The following is a 23,955-nucleotide window of genomic DNA, read 5'->3' as shown; positions in this document are numbered from 1 at the left end:
ATATATGGAGCCCAGTCAATAGACCAAGATGCTTGAGAAGAAGATGGCTTAATTGCATTGGACATATATGGCAGTTAATTAGGATAAGTGTCATTTTAGGCATATTAAAGGGCAAGAAATATGAAAAACATTTGGTTAGAAAGGAAACTTTGAAGAACATAGAAGGACTCTATGTGAACATTTCAGAAGTGCCAGAATGGAATCCTGTCAGGGACAGGATTATGATGATTAGTATGACAGAATAGTTGGGTAAGACTGATCTGGTCAGTGATTTGCTCGAGTCTTAAATTATATACAAAATCTATCTAAGTGGGGATCAGCAAGTGGAATAAAGTTCCTTCTGTTTAACCATCGATAGAAGGAATCAAGAAGGTGGTTGAAATTCTGCAAAGATCTTGAGGAAATTTGGTAGACAGAGACCATATAAGTGTTGGATTTTCTACATAGGCTAGCTTTTTCTCCCAGTTAGGATCAGTTTCATTTGTGAGGTAAACAAGATGTGGGTACTGAAATATTTTTGATTAGTTGCAAGGATATCCCTCCTCCTTTATTACTGGGGTGGTCACTCCTTTGATCTGTGTACATGTATTAAGATAACATGAAGACAGATTTTACCTCTAAGCTAGGTAAAATAAGTCTGGCTAAAATGAGCAAATCAGGCTTCTTAAGGATTCAGTACTGTTTGTTACACTTCTAGATATTTAGTGGTCAGTTAGTAAATAATTGTGGATGTCAGTGATATAAGGTAAGACAGATGTGGAAGAGAGGAGGGAAAAGATGTGGTTGGAGCTTCTTAATCCACTGCCCCTATCTCATAGGCTGTGAGAGGCAATTATAACATCAGGAGTGAATGGGCTGAAGACGTATGACATGGGGACTGATGGCTGGCAAGTGCAGAAGGAAAAGTACATTGAAAAAGAATGCATATGAAATAGACTATTTATCTAGAGTAACAATTTTCCATGTTGAATGAACTGTGTACATTCAAGGCTAGCAGTAGGAATTTTCAGTTTATACTTTCTCATTTAGATTATATCATTGGTGTTATTATTGGAAAGGACTTCACATAAAATGTTACCAAAACTACTATCAGTAGGTAGCAGAAAGAAGCTATATCATGCTCCAAGGCAAAGACAGAAAGATAAAGAAGATAGTCAGACACCCTTCATAAGGGATGCCAGCAACAACCTGCTCACCAGTTCACAGGACATCAAAGGCAGATGGAAGGAGTACTTCCAGCAGTTAGTGAATGAAGAAAATCCACAGAAACTGTATTGCCACAAACACAGCCTATGAAAAAACAAGATTGTGCTAGACAGTCAAAAGGAGAAGGTTAACATCCACACTACACCTCAAGCAACACATAGCCCTTCTAAACCCACACCACCAACACCCACATATAGCAACACTAAATCCATATATGAAGAGGTCCTTAACTGTAACCTGCCCAAGCAACAAGGACCTCTGAAGCTGAAACGCAAACACCAGTCACAACCAAGGTGTCACATAGCTCACAACACCAGTGTGCCAATCAGCAACAGCCCCTAAGGCAAGACAACGTACCTAACGTTTTAGTCATAGGTGACTCCATAGTCCGGTACACTAATGTGCCACTCACTAGGTTGAATAAGGAGAAAATTACAGTCAGCTGCCTGTCGGGTGCCAGGATCCACCACATAACGCATGCACTCAAGTCACTCCACAACAAGTACAAATATGACTCTGTCATTGTCCATGTTGGAGTGAATGACTTGAGACGTACCTCCCTGGACTACATGAAAAGAGACATGGAAGAGCTCTTGGATCATGTGGCCCAGGCAGGTATGACCCTAGCCCTGAGTAGCATCCTGCCTTTGCCCATAATGATACCATATTATAAGGACAAAATGACTGACTTCAACAATTGGCTAAGCTTCTGGTGTCATTCAAAGGGGATCCAGTATCTGTCTGCCTGGGATGACATGATCAACAGACCACGATGCTTTGCCAGAGATGGTCTGCACCTGTTGCTCCAGGGATTCAGGTTAATTGCTAATGCTCTTGCCACCCCTATAGTGCCTTTTTTAGGCAAAGTTCAAAGGACAAAACCACCACCGTAACAGGTACAAGCATGCAAAATCTGAAGGTAATGCTACTCAATGCTAGAAGTCTAAACCTCAAAATGCACACTCTCGAGGCACTCCTAAAAATGGAGAACATCGATATCTGTGCAGTAACTGAGACCTGGTTCAAGGCTCCAGAGAGCACCCCTGCAATACCAGGCTACAACTCTTACCACACTTTTCGGCCACCAAACCAGGACCAAAACACTAAAGGTGGAGGAGTGTCAATATTCATCAAGGATATTCACACCACCAGGCTAGTTGCCCAAAACAATGCATCTGAAATTATCCAGGTGCAACTAACACGAGGTAAGACTGCAATCCAAATTGTAGTTTGCTACAGATACCCCACCATGCCCCAAGATTCCCACTACACCTTTCTAAACATACTGGAAAATATTAAGATAGAACCAAACACCCTAATACTCTGTGATTTTAACTACCCTGCCATTAACTGGGAAAACTACTTGTGTACCAACACCTTTGCCCAACGGTTCTTGGAATTCATAAATTCCAACACCCTGGATCAACTAATCCATAGTCCCACCAGGGGCTCCAATATCCTAGACCTGGTCATTACCAACAAGGGAAATCGATGCTCCACACCTATGGTCACCCCCTCATTAGTCAGGTCTGACCATAAGCTAATCACCCTTAACATCCACATCCCATCCCCACCCCCCAGTAAGGAAACCTCCATCAAAAAAAGCCAACTTCATGCTACTCAAGTCAGAAGTGACAAACTTCATGACACCCATGCAGACGGGAACTGAAAGTTCAACTGCTGAATCCTACACTAAGGCACTGTATGAGCACATCCACTCATGCATGAATCGTGCTATCCCAAATATAACCAAGATGCTCTCATCCAAAAAAGGAAGGCAATCCGGTGGTTCCCTGCCATAAACAAACTTTACAACAAAAGGAAGAAACTGTTACAGAAAAGAGGAAAATCCCAGGATGCAAAAAACTGCCTTACCAGCTTTAGTAAGAAACTGAGATCCCTCATAAACTTCTCCAAAGCTAGTTACGAAAATAAAATTGCCAAAGATTCCAAAGACAACCTCAAGGCATTCTATAACATTGTCAAGAATCTAAATGACAATGCTCAGCTCTGCTCTGAGCTAAAACAGAATGGCATTAAATACACTGATCCCAAGGATATTGCCAATATCCTGGCAGATTGATTCAGTGCCAACTTCACCCCCTCTCATCCCCTAAATGGCACATCTCAATACTGGAAGATTGCCAGATTCCAGCAATAATGGCCACAAAGGTAAAAAACACACTATCCAAAGCTAAGAATACAGCATCCATGGGACCAGATGACATCCCGGGCTGTGTACTACATGAATGACAATATGAACTGGCACCTCACCTAAGTGTCATGTTTAATCATAGCCTCACCTCAGGTTTCGTGCCCATTGAGTGGCGCAGAGCTACAGTTATCCCACTCCACAAATGGGGATCCACATTGGATCCCGGAAACTACCATCCCATCAGTCTGACGAGCCTTATCTGCAAGGCCATGGAGCGTATTATCATGGAACTTATAAACAAATATATTGGCAACCTTAAAACACTGGACCCCACCCAGTTTGGGTTCGTGAAGGGCCGATCTTGTCTCCTGAACCTGATTGACTTCTTTGAATCATTCTCTAGAGCCATGGACATAGGTAAGGTGGTTCACACAGCCTATCTATACCTTGGCAAGGCCGTTGACACCATCCCCCACTCTGAAATCATAGATAAACTTACAAAATTGGGCATTAATCCCTAAGTCACCCAATGGGTTTCTAACTGGCTTACTGATATATCCCACACTGTAAAAGTAGCCGACTCCAAATCCAGCTCCAGACAAGTGACAAGTGGAGTACCTCAGGGTTCAGTCCTGGGACCACTCTTGTATGGCATCCACTTCTGTGAAGTACAGGCCAACACTAAGGGACTCTGGCTAACAAAGTTCGCAGATGACTGCAAACTGGGAGCCATTATTGAATCCTCAAATAATGTGGATATTCTACAAAAGGGCCTTACAGAAACAGATGCTTGGTGCCAAAGCCATGGGCTCAAGCTCAATGCCAAGAAATGTATAGTTATCCCCTTTGGGAAAAAAAACATGTACCCGTGAATTATCACATAGGTGGCAGTACACTAAACACCAAAAGTATGATAAGAGACTTAGGGACCCAGGTGGACAGTGGTCTCACCTTCGATAACCACATTGCCACAACAGTCAGGAAATCCTTCTATGTGGCACACCTCATCACTAAGGGCTTTTCATCCAGAAAAAAGGAGGTCATTGTCCCACTATACTCATCCCTCATTAGACCCATTATAGAATACAACGCCCCGTTTGGTATGTACCTCTCAAGACATCTGCAACAACTGGAAAGGCCACAGAAATACCTCACTATAAGAATCACAGTCCTAAAGCAGATGCTCTATGCTGACCGCTTTAAACAACTCCAGCTATACTCTGTCGCATATCATCTACTCAGAGGTGATCTCTGCTTAGCATACCATGCCATGTCAAACCCAGAGCTGTTGGACATGCTACACTTAAAAATATCCCAATCCCACAGAGCCACACACTCCAGGGATCTAAACCTGGTCATCACAATAAACAATTCATGCTGGAGGGATAGGTTCCTGACCCAGAGACTCCCCAGACTCTGGAATAGATTGCCCATATATGTCAAGCAGAGTGCCTCTTTGGCCCTCTTCAATAGGAACCTTGATGATTAGATGGGAGGAAAGGAAATTCACCCCGGGGATCACGTCAGTCGCCCTGCTAGACAGTGGTCCAGGGAAGTAAATAGTGTGGGAAGAAATAGCCAGGGAATTGATATGGCTAGGCTTGTATAGGCCCTAGGGCTGATAGCCTAGTACCAACCTATGAACTTATGAACAAGATGGAGAAGCCCAGCATAGAAGAAGTAAGAACAATACTAAAGAAAATAAAGTCAGGGGAAGCAGCAGGCTCAGATGAGGTCACAACAGATATGATAAAGATGCTGGGTAAGACACAGGAGAAATAGCTCCTGAGGGTACTCATAGTAGTGTGGAGAGAAAGGAGTATCCAGATGACTGGAGAGTAAGCATACTCATGCCAGTGTACAAGAACAAAGGAGATATCCAGAACTGTGGGCAATACACAGGCATCAAACTTCTGTCACACTGCATGCAAGTTCTGTAGAGGGTGATTGATAAACTGATATAAAGAATAGTAGAATGTAAGATGGGAGATAAGCAGTTCAGATTCAGATTAAGATGTACCACAACTGACCCGGATAATGGAGAAGAAATTAGAGATGAGGAAAGAGTCCAACTGGACATTCCTAGACTTGGAGAAAGCATATGACAAGGTCCCATGAAAGCCGATATGGGAAGCACTGAGGTGGTCTGAGTTCCCAGAAACATTGATAGAATTAGTGCAGGCTATGTGTAAGGACCCAATGACTCAAGTACGAACAGTGTTCAGTCTCACAGAGGGATTCCCAGTGGGAGTAGGTGTGCACCAGGGTTCATCTCTGAGCCCACTGCTGTTTATGCTTGTGATGGACTACATTAGCAAACAGGTCAGAGAGGACAGATCAACAGAGTTGCTGTATGTAGATGATGTGGCTTTACAGGCAGACTCTGAGCAAGAACCTCAGTAAATGATAGGAGAATTGAATGCAAAACTGAAGGCACATGGGTTGAAACTAAGCACAGATAAGACAGAGGTAATGGCAGGAAATTAGGGAACTCAGAAGAAGCTGTGAATGAAGAGAAGAAAGTGGAACAGGTAAATACCTTCAAGTACCTGTGAGGGGTAGTTAAGTAGAAGGGAAGTCTGAATGAAGAGGTCAAAGCTAGAATCAGAGAGGCTGCAGCCAACTGGCATAGAGTCCCAGGTGTAGTATATGGCTAAAAATGCCAAAGAAGCAAAATAGTAAGGTTTACAAGACAGGGGTGTGACCAGTACTACTGTATTGTACAGAAACCTGGCCAGTGAAGGCAGAGAGTAGGAGGAAGCTAGAGGTGATTGAAATGAACTGCCTGGGAAAGGTGATAAGATGCACACTGTCGGACAGATGAAGAAATGAGGACATAAAAGCAGAAGCTAAAATATCTCAAATTGTAGAAAAGATCAAAGAGAACAGATCATGGTGGTTCGGACACGTGCAGAAAAGCACAAGATAATCTGGTGAAGAAGATTTGGGATAGACAGGAAGAAGGTAAGAGGAAACAAGGACATCTAGCAAAGAGGTGGATTGATTGTGTGAAAGAACATCTGTGACAGTCAGGCATGAGTGTCAAAGAAGGCAGGAGTGCGGCACTGAACCAAGAGATGGTAACAGTTAATATGATACTCCAACCTCATGTAGAGAATGGGAAATACGGGGTTGATGATAATCAGTGAAGAATTCACTATGAAAGGTTCAGTGTGGATGTTTTTCCTTGTTACGGGTAACTGTTCCCATCAAATTACCCCACCAAAAAAGTACACTTGAAATAAAGACTATCTTAAAGCAGTATTTGAGCCTTTTTATTTAAAAACATCAAGAAAATCTTATTGGATACAGTCAAAATGTCACAAGTGATAATAAAATAAAGTTGTTTGAAAAAAAAAACATTTACTCAGTGAAAAGAACGCAGAAGGCACATCTCAAATTGCATAATGAGTGGCTCTGAGTGACACCCTTACTATACAGGGCTCCCTGGCTACAAATGAAAAGAAGCATTTGTCTTTTAGTCCTACCCAAATAAATTCATCAAACAAAAATGCAACAATTCACCTTATTTATACAGACTACCTCCCATAACCAATCATAAGCGTTAACAAATGTTGTGGATTTAAGCTATCAGTTTACAAAAAAGAACTGCCTCAAAAATGAAAGAATGCAAACATAATGTACGATATCTCAAGTAACAGTTATATTTTGAAGTGGCTCATTACAGCACCCCTTTGACAGATATGTTGACGATTCAGCTCCACTGTGTGCTTTTAGACATACAGTGTGTGTCAATTATTGTTTTAAGTATAATCTGATGACAAGGGAGAGCAAAATGTCTTTCAGAATAGTAACACAGTACTTGAGAAGATTGTAACTCTCATAAGCAGACATTCTCTGTAGTTTCAGGGCATTATACTGTGGCAGAAGACTACATCAGTTTTCAACTGCTGATCATGTGCACTGAAAGTGGTGAGGGGCTTCATCATCTGTTGAATAACTCATCAGAAAAACACCCAGTCAGTGTATACTGACATCTACTTTAAATGCCAAAGCACCTCCTTATGCAATCCCTACCAAGCTGCACAAACACACACACACACACACACACACACACACACACACACACACACACACACACACACACACACACACACACACATGAAAAGAAGGCAAAGCATTCAATGTCTGACAACCTAACCTTATTTAGTGTAGGTCTCATCAAACCTGATCATGATTATGAAGATGAATCTATTCATGAATATATTTAATGAATAGTAGATTGCTTAACCAAAAAAAAAAAAAAAAAATATATATATATATATATATATATATATATATATATATATATATATACATATATTATATATATATATATATATATATATATATATATATATATATATATATATATATATATATATATATATATATATATATATATATATATATATATATATATATATATATATATATACATATACACATAAAACATTTCTTAGTATTATCCAAAAAGGTGACTCTAACAGAATTAAATAATTGATATTTCTGAGCATATTCTCATCAAACCTGAGTTGGTTGGATCCGTTACTTAGAATACTACTGCAAAATCATAACAAGAATATAAATTAACAAGCAAAGACTAAAGAGATGTCTGTGTTTAGTCCTGAAGGTAGCTCTAATGTCAGTGGCACTTCAGGTGGTCTTCTTGAAGGTCAAAATGCGTGGGTTCTATTCCCAATCCTGGTGACTGAATTGCCCATTGTGCAGTAAAGCATCAGAGAATGCTGCACCCCCTGGTGTGCTATCTTTTAGATGAGACATCAAATCATAGTTCCTATCTGCTTGAGTTAGTGGTAGCTCAGGTAGTTGTAAAAGATCCCACAGCTCCCATCGAGAAGAGTAGTGGAAGTTCCCTGATGCCTTTGCCAAATTTTCTCCAGTAGTTTAAACACCACCTTGGGTCTTACATTAAAAAAAGGGGGAAAAAAAACAGGTAGGACTAACCCAGTCAGCAAATGGATTAAAAAAAGTTATAAAGCGTACCTTTCTCACTTCTTCTACATAAGTACTTTCCTTTATGAAGTTGCTTGCCACTGGTTCCACATAGGAATGCTCTTGTTTTTCATAGAAATCCCTACCACTTTTTTCAAGAACATCATTGCCTAATTCATCTTGTCTTTCAAGGGAGTCACATCCACTCTCACCCAGACCAATGTTGTCGGATTCATGTTGTCTTTCAGAGATGTCAGAGCCACTTTTCCTACAATTACCATCATACGTCTTTTCACAGCCAAGTTCACTTTCCTTGTCAGATGTATCAGAATGTAACTTCTGGTTCTTGAAGTTTTTCTCTTCAATTTCATTATCACTTAGCAGAGAAAAGAAGACACATATTTTAGGGAAGGGTACTGACAAATGTCAAAAGACAGGTAGCATTAATTGTTCCATTTGTTTTATTCATGTTATGAGTCCTAAAAATGGATAGTTAGAGTCCCTTTAAATTCTTACTTTTCCTCATATTATTAGTTATGTGCACGTCACACAGGGAAACACAAACAATGAAATGCCTCACTAGCTTTTAGGCAAGAAAGAAAATTAACAACTTAATAGTTTGGAGGATCTAGAATATAGCTCAATACTCACTATTGATGAGTCTTAACTACTGACTATGATGGAATGCCTGCAGTTTGCTGCTAACAAGGTAGGTGATGTAAATGATCCTATGCTTTGCAATGCATTACATTTTGGTGGCTTCAGCTCCTTTATAAAAATTGGTAAAATTCAACTACAGCATTTACAACAAGCTGGACTACTGTGAAAAAAAATATCTGTGAGTCAATCTGCCCTTTCACACTTTTCATTCTAGTTGCCATATAGCAAAAGTTAAGATTGTAATGTATAGGGCCAGAGGTTTTCTGTAGCATAGCAATAACCAGTCCTAGACTTCATTTATATAGACTTAATATATATATAGATATATATGTATCTGTGTGTGTGTGTGTGTGTGTGTGTGTGTGTGTGTGTGTGTGTGTGCGCGTGTGTGTGCGTGTGTGTGCGGGTGTGCTTGTGCGTGAGTAAATTTTTTCTGGAGAAATAAAAGCTATCATGAAATAACAGACAATAGATTCAGTGAATGGTGGATTACTTAAAAAAAAACATATCATTTATTTAATATTACCCAGAAAAGAAAAAGAAGACTCTAAAAAACGCATAACATATCTTAATGTACTCAAAAAAGAAGGCTCTAATAAAACTAAGTATGTGGGGTTTTTTTTATTATTATTATTATTACAGGTCAGATAAGAGGAAGAGTTATGGAAAATAACTCATTTGCTGATTGCAAGACTCTTAACCATAATCCTGTCCAAAACACAACTCTGTTTTATAATTCATTTTTATGCAGAGGAGTTAATAGTAGCCTAAGATAGTGGGGTATGAAGCTTACTAAATAGTTTTATTCATTTCTTCATTTGTTCATTCTCAGAGAATCCATTTAACATAGCTCTGGGTGGAAGAGGAGGTTGAATCTATCATAACACTTAGGAAAAGGGCATATAAGCTCATCTTGAATGGTCATTGACCTATCACAATCTGTGTGCTCACTTGCACACACACACCTTTATTCAGTGTAAAGGATTGCTAAGTCACCTATGGTACTGGCACAGCTTTAGGATAGGATAAGAAATCGAAGCATCCAGTGGATGCACACTGAATGGGAAGACAGAAGCTCATCCTGAATGAGGTATCAAACAATTACAACAGAGACACAGACACCAACACACTCACACACACACACACACACACACACACACACACACACACACACACACACACACACACACACACACACACACACACAGAAACCCCTCACCCTTCGGTTAATTTACCGGATTGTTAAGTCACTTACTGTGCATTTTTGGGATGCAGGAGGAAACTAAAGCACCTAGTGAAAATCTATGTGTACACAGGAAGAATTCCACTTAGCAATTTCCACAACAGAAAACTGATGTCTGAAAAATGTCAGTCGAGGAAGCAGTGCAAATAGTAACCAAAGACCACCGCATACCAAATGAATCCCACCTTCCCTGTAATTAAAAGAATATCACAGATACAAAGGCTGCCCTTATGCTAGAAACAGCTATTAAATCCTTTCAATTACAAACTTCAGACACAGGGACTTAGCTTTAGGAAAATCATAAAGGATATCTGGACAAGACGGGTGAAGTGATTTCAACAGGACAGATTTGATTAACCAAATACTGATCAGGATTTTGGGAAATTGCAATGAGAAGAATGTCAAAGTCCTAAAAATGTTTAGCTCTCCAAAGAGAAATTTATATTTATGTAGTCAATAAAATGTTTAATGGAACAATACATTGCTTTTGCTATTTAATCATGTATCTTGGTTTCTGCTGACAAACTTTGCATGACAAAACATCAAGAAACTATCCATTAAGTCTAAGGCAAGGGATGGCACATGCATGCACATGGTTCTAGTGAGCTTATTTGATTGATGGCATATGTCATAACACGTGGCAGCAGATCTAGTGGCACTACCATATTAGGGTAATGAGAGTATATATGGTAGTATAGATGTTCCTATGTTCAAACACTTTGAAGAAGGCTAAACTTCAACAGATCACTGAAAAATAACTCTACGGGAGAAGTGTCACAATTTTAAGGCTTAACAAAAGCAAGTAAATGAACACTTTTCTCCATACTAACATTCAAACATAGATAGAAAAGGTTTAAATGATGACCTCTAACACAAACCTAAGAAGTACAGTGAGTACAAAAGTCAGAGAAAGCAGGAAATGTCACAGCTATCGTTTAAAGCAAAAGAGAGGTAGAGTAATAAATGCTATGCCCATCGGATGTATCTTAGAGTACATGGGCTCAAAATGTATTACAAGAAAAAGAAACTTTAGCTATAAAATGAAATCTTATTTGAATGACATCATCCTTCACCCCTTACTGAAGTTTAACAAATTCAAAATAATCCCAGCCACTTGGAGTAATGCAAAGAAAAATAAGATATATTGAGAATCTATACTGCTGTTGTTCTCCATTGTCTCTAATTTGGAAGCTACGGCTCTTCTATCACATTAAAAATGTATATACAAATAATTTAAAAGGATCATTTCACTCTACTCACATGAGAGATTCACTAGTTTGACCACTGTTACGTAGCAAGCCAGAAGGTGCACCTTTCAAACTCTTTGAAGAAGACTTCAGATAATGCTGTTTCCCTTTTCTGATTGTTGCAAATTTTGACTGGTCAGACCGTTGCATAGCATTTTCCATCGCATCAATCCAGTGATTTGCTATAGTAATGAGAAGACAAAGTACAGTATAAAACTCTGTAATTATACTACTCAAACCACATTTCATAAGCAAACAGACTGGAAGTTTCCATTACTTCTTTTGTTCACTTTTATTTATTTATGAAAATGTTTTCAAACTCCATAAAGCATTCTTAGCTGTTGGTCCTTACACTCACTTGCAATAGACATATAATCTAAAAATGAATGATTGAGGACATCTGGAAACAACCGTAGGCTGAGTTCAGAAAGGCTTTCAGCTAAGGTGAAGCTTTAACATAACCTTTTTGTCCCAAACCTACCAAAAGATGCATGGACAACTAGGTTGAATGCTACTGTCATTTAATAAATCTTTTTGCCTCAGTGTGGAGGGAGTCTTTTGGGAGAGCTGAATGATAATATCACAATCTAGGGGACTGGATAAGGTTCATTAGGCACATGTTCTTCCCCAGAAGTGCCAGCTGCTCTTGATTTACAGAGAATTACTCAGCAGTGTAAAATTTCACTCTTGGAAGAAAAGTGAATGCTATCAAGTGATAGCAATAGCTCATCGATATGAAAGCTGTCACTGTGCAGGTAAGTTCATGAAAATGTGGGGTGAGTTTGCGTTTATGTGAGGATGTGTATGCGTGAGTGTCTGTAGGAGTGTGTGTCTGAGTGTGTGTGTGTGTGTGTGTGTGTGTGTGTGTGTGTGTGTGTGTGTGTGTGTGTGTGTGTGTGTGCATGTGTGTCTGACACTGTGTGTGTGTGTGTGGCATGTGTGTGTGTGTGTGTGTGTGTGTGTGTGTGTGTGTGTGTGTGTGTGTGTGTGTGTGTGTGTGTGTGTGTGTGTGTGTGTGTGTGTGTGTGTGTGTGTGTGTGTGTGTGCGAGTGTGTGTGTGTGTGTGTGTGTGTGTGTGTGTGTGTGTGTGTGTGTGTGTGTGTGTGTGGGTGTGTGTGTGTGATAGCAGCTAGGATGAACACTATTTTCATAATGTCTGACAGTGCGAGTGTTGGCTAGTGTGTTAGTCAAAGACATGCTAATGAGCCAATATTGACATTTTTCTTGCTATGTCCATAAATGTCTGTAAACTATATTTTGTCACCATTGCAGTAGTTGATTTAACTGTGGCAAACACTTACAGGTTCATAGGTTCATAGCTGGATACTAGCCTAGCAACTTCTGGGGTTCTTATAATCCAAGCATCCCAAATGTAATCCACAAGTTTTTGTGCCTTATATGTTATTACAAAAGGTATAAATAAGGTAGGAAAAGATTTACAGGCTACCTCTGTCCATTGGAGACATAGGTGCTAAACCCAGGGTACACTTTTAATTTCTCATTCACTGTTTCTGGTTTCTCTCCTATAGTGCTAGGGATGAACTCTACTGCTCATGAGTGGGAAGCCTGTTCCATAGAAGGGGAATTATCTGAGACAAATACCAGTCCTATTTATGTCTCAAGCAAAGTTTAAATCCTTAGATCAAGTGATTCTGATGCTATTTGTTTTTCAGATATGCAAAAGCTCCATCAGAGTGGATCCAAGGATTCCTTGTATGCCAAGCATAGTCTGTAGGAGAGATACAACTTTGAGGTGATCTGCATAAGATATACTGTTTATGCCCTGTATTCTTTTTGTAAGAAATCTCAGTGGACATTTCAGTTGGTGCGAATGCCTGGTCAGGTATATACTGAAGGGGGAGTTTTACTCAGTGAGAGGACTGATGAGAGCTGAATGCAGTAGAACGATGAATTCTTTGGACCTACATGCCACACCATTGCTTATTAGCTGAGCAATATAGAATGATGTCTTTGCTTCTTTAGACATAAGTTGTTAGAAAGCCTGGTTATTATCTACATATACAACCAAATCCCTCACTACTGGTTCTGTCTTAGGAATATGTTATCAATGAGGTAATTTCCTAGTGTGGGTGACTTCCCAAAGGGTACTATTATGCATTTTTTGGCACTGAGGTTTAAACTGAGGCTTTGGCACCAGTCATTTGTCTGTATTATTCCTTCCTGTAGGATGTTGGCATTTGAGGATTTTATAACTTCTCTTGGTTTGCAATCATCTGCAAACCTGGATAGCCAAAGACTCTTGATATTGGCATTGACATCCAAGAAGTAGATGACTAAAACAGCAACCAAAAGGGTAGTCCACACTGAATTTATTAGATGAACTGCTTTTGGTCTGATTAGTAATCACAACTTCTTCAGATAAAAAATACCTACAAACATTTCTGTTTAAACACAGTTTCACATAAGTCACCATGGTCAAGTTTACGGTGATTACCAGGCACATCCCTCCACAAAATTAAACCTATGCATTCTTCATAACACTTGAAACTACTCTAGTATAATAAATAAAATAGTTTAAAATACGTAACAACACAACGTACAACAATCTTATTCAAACTATTCCAATAACTATTCTAAAAACAATAGGGGCACTCTTGAGAATGCTCTAGCTAGGCACACATCCTCCCACCAAATGCATACATTCAAATTTAGGGCCATTGACCAAGTTATCCCAGACATTAGGGGTGGACCTTGTTCCTTGTTATTAGAGAAACTTGAATTAATATGGCAAATTCATCTAAATGCTTGCTGGTACCCAGGGCTAAATGAGATGTGTTCTATTTTATGTCTTTTAGAATTGAAGAGCTTGTCAAGATAAAGTGTACATTTTTTAAATATAGAGGGAAAGGGTGTAAGGGAGTTAAATAGAAGTTAATGCTTCGATTGTTTTTAGAGTTGTTGCTGTTTTTTGTAATTTTCTTGGTTATTTGGTTCTTGGTATCGAAGAAGTAGATGCCAAAAAAGGAGTGAACCCATCCCAGAGCCCTGAAGGACTCCGCTAGTGACAGGCCTCTTTGTGGAGGAGATTTCCTGCATCCTAAAATCCTGGGTCTTATCTGAGAGCCAACTGGCTATTCCATGTGCAACATAGAAGTTTATGCCTATATCCATGAGTTTATTTATGTTTGAGTGGGGTACTGTATCAAATGCTTTAGCCAGGTCAAGGTAGGTAGTATGCACCATTTTGCTCTCATCTGTTGCTTCAGTGACCTTCTCAAAGAAGTCAGCCAGGCTGAGTATGCATGGTCTACTCTTGAAGAAATCAAACTAGGTTAGATACAGTGTCTGAAGGTTTTCTATGCCTTATTAATCGGTTTCATGATAATTCATTCCATGGCTATACATATGAGACTAGTTAGACTTCTGGGTCAGCTAGCGGATTTGCTATGTATTCTGACTTTGTATAGATAACTCCATTTACAATCAGTTCCACATACTGCTGTGTGCTACCTTTGAAGTGTTGGGCATAGTTGAAGAAAGCCTTTTGATTGTCATTTGCCTAGGATACTATCTTTACCTCAGATTTGGTTTTAGTAGACTTAATGTGTCCACTTAATTGTTTATTTATATCAATGAAAGTATTTTTATGATACTGGGCATACCACCTTCTAATCTTGGCTACGACTTTTTTTTTGTTGTACAACCTGTTTATGTTTGGATTCCACAAGGGTGGTTTGTTTTTTGAGATAGCTCTGGATTTATTTCTGGTGGGCACAGATGTCTCTATGCATTTATTGACATGATTATACAGAATTTATGTGAATAATTATGTATACGCTGCTGTGGTTTTAGGGTTTGCAGGGGCTTGAAATGTTAACAGATTATCACTTAGTAGTAGGAAGTTTGCTTTAGAATAGTTTATAAATGTTTTAGGGTTAGCCAGAATCATAGAAATGAGTTTTATTATGAAGAGGAGTGAATTGTAGCCATAAAGAGTGACCTATAGCTTACATGTGTATGATATGGGACATCGCCTATGGAAATCTGGTCATAGAGAAGTTCACATGCTTTGTCCATTTTGACTAGTCTTGAGGTGTTTGTTGTTGATATTAATTTAAACACCTCTACCTTTGGTCCCAGCCTGTACAGTAGCTGGCCTAAATGTCTGGAAGACATCCCTGTGGCTTTAAACCATGTCTCATTAATTGTACAGATGTTCAGATGGTTCAGACTGAGGACAATCAGGAAGGAGTAGAGTTTCATGCCTAGCCTCTTGGCATTGAGCTGTATCACTTTCAGATTCCATTGGGTTGGTTTTGTTATGTTGGAAGGTTTGTCAGTTTGGCACTGACTACAAAAGGCACTTTGGAGGAGTACAATGTTTAAGTCAATATTCAGTAACCTAGAGGGTAGACCATCCTTGGTAAAGCAATGTGGTCTACTGACCATATTATCCCATGCTGACAAATATTGTACCCCTTAGAAAGATACCAGAAAGCAAGCCAATTATTGAAATAAATAATTTTTTGCTCATATTTTGGTATTATCCTTTTAGAAGGTAGAATGCTGCTTAATGGTAGACATCTACTAGTCTGCATCACATAGTCCAAGTGTTCTATAATGCCTTTCATCTTATAGTCCAGGGAGGTACATCTTCTGTCATTTGCACTACCATGGACTATGACTGAGTTATACTAGTACTTGTGATCTAATGATTTGTGTTCTTGGGTGATTTGTTGGATCCTGGCCCTTGATAAACAATTGACTGTGGTTTTCTCCTTATTTAGTCTTGTGAGTGGGACATCGGACTGTCTCACAATGAAGTCTTGTAAGATTCAAATATTGGGCAGTATGTTGGCTTGCCTTATGGGTTTTGTAGCTGAGACTCCAAAGGGTGCGGCTGCATGTGTTGTGTGGGTGTTGTTTTCATGGAGTGCTTTTGGGGATGCTGAGTATTCTTTCAGCAGGGCAAATGCCTGGAAGATCTTTGGGGTTTAGGAAGGCTGCTTTTAAGTGCCTCTGCACATATTGGTCTATGCGTTAGAGCAGTACTATGTGTAGTGGGTGTAATGCCTACATTACTGAAACCCGATTGTTATTTTGGTTGCTTCTGTGTGAAACAGTTTTGCCTAAAGTCACACTGAGTAATTACATATCTCACATACTATGTCTGTTTCTCTAATGATTAGTTGGCTGTCAGTGAACATGATACAGGTCCTTCATCTTCTGCATGCAGTTGAGTACTGGATAAAATTAAAGGGAAAGTTTTATAGGAAAGAATTAGTTTTTAAGTGATTGTATTTAAACAAAGCACTGTACGATTCAGTGGAATTTACAGATTCAAAGAAAAAAAATGACTAAACTAACGAAAAAAACACTCTGCCCAATGAAACAGTCTCATTTTAAGTCTCCCATTGTGTTTCCCAGTTTGGACAGACCTGGCTACCTTTCTACTGCCAATAGAGTTGCAGTCACAGCCATCTTAATACAAAAAAAAAAACACTTTAGTTAGCCAAAAATAAAAACCCAGCAGAAACTGAACAAACAACTAGCTACAAGTAAGTACATGGGGACTCTAAGGCAGATAAGGCAGTAATGAGGAACACCCACTTTAAGGTTCATAGATTCATAGGTTAGTACTAGGCTAGCGGCCCTAGGACCTATACAAGCCTAGCCATAACAATTCCCTGGCTATTTCTGATTTCAAAGCACACTAGCAGCAGCTAAACAAAGAAAGAAAATAAACTTTACAGTGCTGACATGCAGAAAAATACAATAAATAATTTAAAAACACAGCAGCAATCTTCTGAAATTGCTTGAAAAAGTGCAATATTTCAATTTAAAGTTCTTATCTTAGCTTGGATGGCTTCAGGTTCAACCCAAACACTCTGAGAATACAGGAGAGGATGCCAAGTATTTGGGAGGTTTGTGGGCATGTGAGCTCTTTTCTGAATCACATCCATGGTTTGTGTTGAATATACTTTTAAATGCAATATTATAAAAAGTTGTTATAGTTATTCTCTAGTCTCTAAATGTTCCATGCCCCCTTCTACCTTTTGAAAATATTTTTTTTCTTTTTGCAATTCAGAATGGCATTTTTTTATTTTCAGATTTCTGATATATGCCTTATATATAGAAAATGTCTTGATTTATTTTCATAAGAAATGCTGTGATCCATGCAGACACACACACACACACACACACACACACACACACACACACACACACACAGATAGATAGATAGAGACAGATAGATATATAGATAGATATGAGATAGATATATATATATATATATATTATATATATATATATATATATATATATATGAATTCCATATTAGTCGAAAATGATTCCAGGCATTTCACTTGACTGAAAGCTCACTTGACTGAAAGCTCACTTGGTCGAAGTCCATTATTCGAAAATGGAACATAGCCCCTGCCCCACTGCAGTGCAACCCTGGAGTGAGAATATTAAATTAGGGGGTGGTGTGGGGGGCACTGCCCCCCACATTGGGGGGTGTGGGGGGCGAACCACCCCACATTATGCCAATAAGTTTTACTAAAGATATATATATCAATGCATTTCTAATGGATATACCTTATTATAATAGTGAATACATTAAAATTATGTGGGGGGCTATGCCCCCACACCTCCCATTGTGGGGGCTGTGCCCCCCACACACCACCCTTATTTAATATTCTCATTCCAGGATTGCACTGCAGTGGGGCAGGGGCTATATTCCATTTTCGACCAAATGGACTTCGACCAAGTGAGCTTTCTGTCAAGTGAGCTTTTAGTGAAGTGCAATGCCTGGTATAATTTTCAACCAAGTGTAATTCGACCAAATGTATGGAATCCATATATATATATATATATATATATATATATATATATATATATATTCATGGAGTCCAGTTAAACACTCAGACTGCCAAGATCTTGATCACTTGAATTCTCAGATGCAGAGTTCATAAATCTCAAATGTTCAACAAGTTTAAGTCAGTGACATTTCAAAGACATAATGATCAGTACATTTGTGGTATCCCCACTGTGTGGTGGGTGTAATCTTGGTTGGTATATCAGTTTACTGGGTGGTGGGTGGTGGGGGGCTTTTTTTGCTTCATCTCTTTGTGATTCGAACTGCTATGGTGTATGCCTTAGCATTTGTACTTTAATAGTGTACATATATGTATGTATATTATACATTTTTTCAACAACCTTTCAAAAAAGTTTTCATGTACATGTATATTTGGGAAAAATACATATTGTAAGTTACTCATTGATGCATAAAAAGAAGACTTTTTCTTATAAACCACAAGCTTGGCTGTAGCTTGTTTTTTTTGCTGCATTCATTCATTCTCTTTTTTAAGTCTGAGGCCTAATTAATTACTTTATTTTCTGGTGAACTAAGTTCTTTCTTGGCATCTAGGTCTTGTTTTTAGTCAGAGGGAGGTAATTGCCAGCCAGTAGTTCTATCAGACAGAAGTGCAGACACTGGAACACACATAAACACACACACACCCACACACACCCACACACACACACACACACACACACACACACACACACACACACACACACACACACACACACACACACACACACACACACACACACACACACACACACACACACACACACACACACACACACACACACACACACACACACACACACACACACACACACACACACACACACACACACACACACAGTCATGTGCACAGCTTAGAAGAACACTAATTCACCTACTGCACATTTTCCTGCAAATTCAGCGAAAACCTTAAACCTATGTGGACATAGGGAGGGCATGAAGACTACACATTAAACCATTTTGAGTCAAGAATATTAATCACTTTGACACTGTTCTGGCAACTGCTCTCTGAATCCAGGTGGAGTTACCTCTTCTGAAAAAAGCTAAATTAAAAATGCAGACAAGCCAAACTAGCAAGATACAGGTTATGCATTAATGCACCAAGAAAAATTAATTTCCGCTGTATGAAACAAAAAGCAGATGTTAAGTTTGAACTACGATGCCTTCTCCAACTTTACCCATAAAACCCCAAATTATCCCCTCAATCAGTAAGTAAATTGTAGGTACTTTCAAACATTGTGCACAACACAACACAGCGCAGCTTCAAAACACAAAAGAACATCATGTTTTAGCCTAAACGACAGCTTTTATTTGCATTTTAACACATCACCGCTGAGTACTTATAGCATATAGTGCCTAGTATACAAATCTGAAGCAACAGAATCTTATACAATCAGCAGCACATCTCTGCCCTCAGTATCAATTAACCTGCCAAATTCAGTAGCATAAGTCTAAAGGTGAAATGCAAAAATCCATGAATTATTCACCACACCTTCTGTACCTCAGGCTAGGAACTGTACTTCATCACCATGGATTCTGAAACACTTGCCATCTTCATAAAAGAGATTTAACACCTTTCTGGCTCATTTCATCTTGGTGACTCAATAAAAAATAATGGCTTGTTTGCCACCTCTCATCTGGTTTACTACTAATTCCTAGCCTGGAGGAACAATTTCTATAAACATGGGGCAATCCACTGTTTATTCAACACAGGTTTATGTATTTTATTTGGTGAAACAGAAAAATCTGAGTGGCATAACCTTTTTCAGTCATGGTGCAGAAAGTAAAGTTCCAGTGGAAAAAGTGCAGTACATTTGAAATGTAGATTTTAGTATAAATACTAAATATTAAATAAAGCAAACAATATTAAATTGTATTTGCTGTTAATAAGCAATTCGGAGTTATTGACTGCATCAGAAGATGATTGCCTATATTCCACCCAAAATATGAACATTCCTCTTTATTAAAAGGCTTCTCCCAGATCTCTTTTATTACATTTATATTATATTTATACTTATATTTAGACTTTATTTCCTCAGATTACCTTGTTTTATTCAATAATTGTGTAAATATACTATACCGAGACAAACAGAGAAAGAGAGAGAGAGACACAGAAAGAGAGAGAGAGAGAGAGAATTTAAAACTAACTTCCTGTAGCAAAACAGCATGGTCTTTTTAAGTTTACAAAAACAACCTATGCTCAGTTCGCCTAACCAGTAGAAATGTGCAGGATCCAGCCAAATGTTCACACAAATAAAAATAAAATAAAAAAACTGCACTACATCCCCAAAAAACATCAAAACACACCAAATGTAAAAAAGCTGTTTATTTTATTTTTAATTTTTAACCAGAGTAGAGCAGTGATGGCCACGGGTGGCCACGGTGGTACAGTGGATAGCATTGTCACCTCACACAAGAGGTTCTCTGGTTTGATCCTTGGCTGAGGTGCCTTCTGTGCAGAGTCTGCATGTCCTCAGTGTTTGTGTGGTTTTCCTCTGGGTGTTCCGGTTTCCTCCCACATCCCAAAGACATGCTACAGGTGGACTGGACACTCTAAATTGGCACTAGGTGTGTGTGTGTGTGTGTGTGTGTGTGTGTGTGTGTGTGTGTGTGTGTGTGTGTGTGGGTGCGGGCTGGCAACTTGACACTGTAAAACTCCACTGCCAATCATGGACGGGGCAGGATCTGCTGGCTAAATTCCTAACCAGGAAAAGCCGAAAGAAGCAGTAGAGCAATGATACCACTAGACCTATTTTAATCTCAGCCCAGAAAAAAAAAATCAGTCCAAACACATGTAAATCTATAAAAAACCATCTCAGAACAGTAATGGATTTCATCAGCCTTTGCATGTCCCTTACAATAGTACAGTGACAACTTATGAATTTTTTTTTTTTGCGTCTTTCGGTCTGATTCTTAAGCTAAGAGGTTGGGAAGGCATGGGGGGTGCAATGGACTTCTATGGGTGGTTCTCACAGCAGTGAGCTAAAATATACTTCTAAGTCATTATTTATGTATTAGTTCATTCATTTCAGAAGGTTGTAATCATTAGCCATTGATAATTCTGCATTATAAATATTAGCTACATATAGCATAAATTCTTGTGAATTATTTTACAATAAAATTAAAGTATATAAAATCCAGAACATACTAGTAAGTAAATCATGTTTACAAATGCATTCAGAGGGCATAATTTATTTAATTTATTTATTTGACTTTGTTTAGTCAGAATATCTAAATGGACATAGCCTATGTTAAGTGGAATACTGGGGAAAAGTTCCATAAGATGCTTTTAAGGTACTGATGAGAAAATAATTTTTACAAAGATACATTACACAGCTATTTCTTAAGACAGCTATGTACAAACAATTAATAGTTCTGTAGTGACATTATACATGATATATGTGACATATGCATGATGTTAAATTCCAAGTATAAAACATTTATAATGCCAACAGTTCATATGCAATATATCTGACATGCAGACAATGGATATGAATTATAAAACATGGGTAAAGAGGGTTATGGTAAACATGATAGGAATGCATAAAACTGTGGTATGGGGTATAAAACTATAGGTACAGATAGTAGTTAAAGCTATACAAGGGAGAAAAACACTTTGTAGCTGATGAGGCAAGTTTAGTTGGGTTAAGACTACTAAGGTAATTAATGAATAGATCCTGGCTATAAAAGAGTAATAGAGAGTATTTGAAGGAGATGAATAAAGTGGGAAAGTCAGAAAGAAATTGAAATGTAAAGTGTAGATTAAGGTAGAAAAGAAATGGAGGGGTAGAAAGATGAGTGGTTAAAAAGGTTAGTTGTGTAGAAGGGGTTAGAGGTTATAATGGGATGGGGATATGAGATGACAAAGGAAATGGAGTCACAGAGATGAGGGGCATGTGCATGACCACATGTAGTTTAGGTAATGTTTAAGTAAAGGCTTGAGAGCAGAAAGTATCATGGCCTGTTTTAGGTATGCTAGGATGGGGTTACAGATGTAAGGGGAGTATAGTGAGTCACCCGCTGGGTTATTATATTTTTTTGTGATTACCAAGAGTTTACTGGTTGAGGGAAGACCTCTACCTGGAGATTTAGTGATGGACATTTTCCTGGTACATGTGTAAGACTGTGGGCAGTAATAACTTCTGAACATGTTAAATAGTTTTGTAGCTCAAACCAATTTAATTGCTTCTGTGTTCTGCAGTGATGACTGCTATATGTACAGGTTGCAGTAAATTTTGTTACATTATTGTAATAGGTGGAAAGTTAGCTGAAAGTGTAGTATTTAGGCTTGGCAATAATAGGTGAAGCATATAGTACGGATGGAAGAATAAGTAGCATTTGTCTTGCATCATCTATCAGATAGCGTTTGGTTCTATAGTAGGAGCCTATTTTTGGTGCATTTTAATAGCTTATAATATGTGTTTGTCAAATTCAAGGTTATTATCTAATTGGAGGAAATTGTGATTTCATGTACAATTAGTCTGTAGAAACAGGGAGACTTAATGTTGAAAAGAAGGGATGGCAGTAAAATAAGAAGTAACAAATATAACAGGATGAGGCAGTGATGTAAGATAAGGAAGGGGGAAAGAGTGTTTCATAGATGGGGTACAGGTTCAAATAAAAACAGGTATTGCTAAAAATGCAAAACAGAAGAATATTTTAGACATGGTGAAAGTCCTAAATAACAAATCTCAACAAATACTTGATGACTAAAAGGAAGATATATTGGAGAAGTGAAAACAAACATCATATAATATTGACCACGATGATTACATAAATTGGAAAATAAGTCAAAAATATTGAATGCATCTAATGAGAAGAGTGTGATTAAATGCTTAATCCACTAAAACCAGGACTGACAACTCTAGAATGCGACCAGAAGGGTCTAAACAAAAACTTTATTCGACCAGTGAAAGCCACGATAACACATTTTAAACTTGTACTGATACCACACAGCCTTTTGTCCGATAACGACTAGTACTGGACTTCATCAGGAAATAATTTACTTCACAGTGAATAGCTTTTTTATATAGGCTCGGAAGCAACCAATTAGGTTAATTGTAATGGTAATTAAAGTCATTGGTATTCATTATTCATTATCGGACAAAAAGCTGTGTGGTATCTGTACAAGCTTAAAAATATTTATTGTGACTTCCATTGGTTGAAAGAAGTTTTTATTTAGACTTTTCTGATCCCATTCTGGAGTTGGCAGTCCTGGTTTTGGTGAATTACTAATTCTTTGTGGTTCTTCATTTACAGTTTTCCATCAAGACCCCACTTGTTTTACTATTAAATGTTGCTACAGTAACAGAAATAAAACAGACATAGAAGATTTATTTATTTATTGCATTTGTTTACTGGGATTGTTCAGCTAGGCCATGCAAGATCTCTGTTTAGTTTAGGCCTGTGGAGAAAAGCTCCATTACAAAGAGAAAATAAAATGTTGCCATAATCATAGTTGATATAGCATGATAAATAGCCAAGTTATGTGCTATGTAAAATATTACATAGTTACATACATAGGTTTATAGGTTCATAGGTAGGTACTAGGCTATTGGCCCAAGGGCCTAAGTAAGCCTAGCCAACAAGGTTCCCTGGCTTACGCCACCCAAGACAGTTAATTTCCTGTGCCCCTTTCGAGCAGAGCCACAGA

The 23,955-nt window shown here is 38.4% G+C and overlaps 1 protein-coding gene across 1 annotated transcript in view; it reads right to left on the bottom strand.

The window, feature by feature from the left end:
* Nucleotides 1-23,955, bottom strand: part of LOC122815004 (oxysterol-binding protein-related protein 8-like) — a 210,538-nt gene that overhangs the window by 124,526 nt on the left and 62,057 nt on the right. The window contains exon 5 of the mRNA XM_044087257.1: nt 8,369-8,693. Coding sequence (XP_043943192.1) covers nt 8,369-8,693 — 325 coding nt within the window. The remainder of the gene's footprint in view (nt 1-8,368; nt 8,694-23,955) is intronic.

This window comes from Protopterus annectens, chromosome 11.part0, assembly GCF_019279795.1.
Source record: "Protopterus annectens isolate FY-2018-M chromosome 11.part0, PAN1.0, whole genome shotgun sequence".
NCBI lineage: Eukaryota > Metazoa > Chordata > Ceratodontiformes > Protopteridae > Protopterus > Protopterus annectens.
Note: the sequence above shows the minus strand (reverse complement) of the source record. Positions and strands in the feature narration are given on the sequence as shown.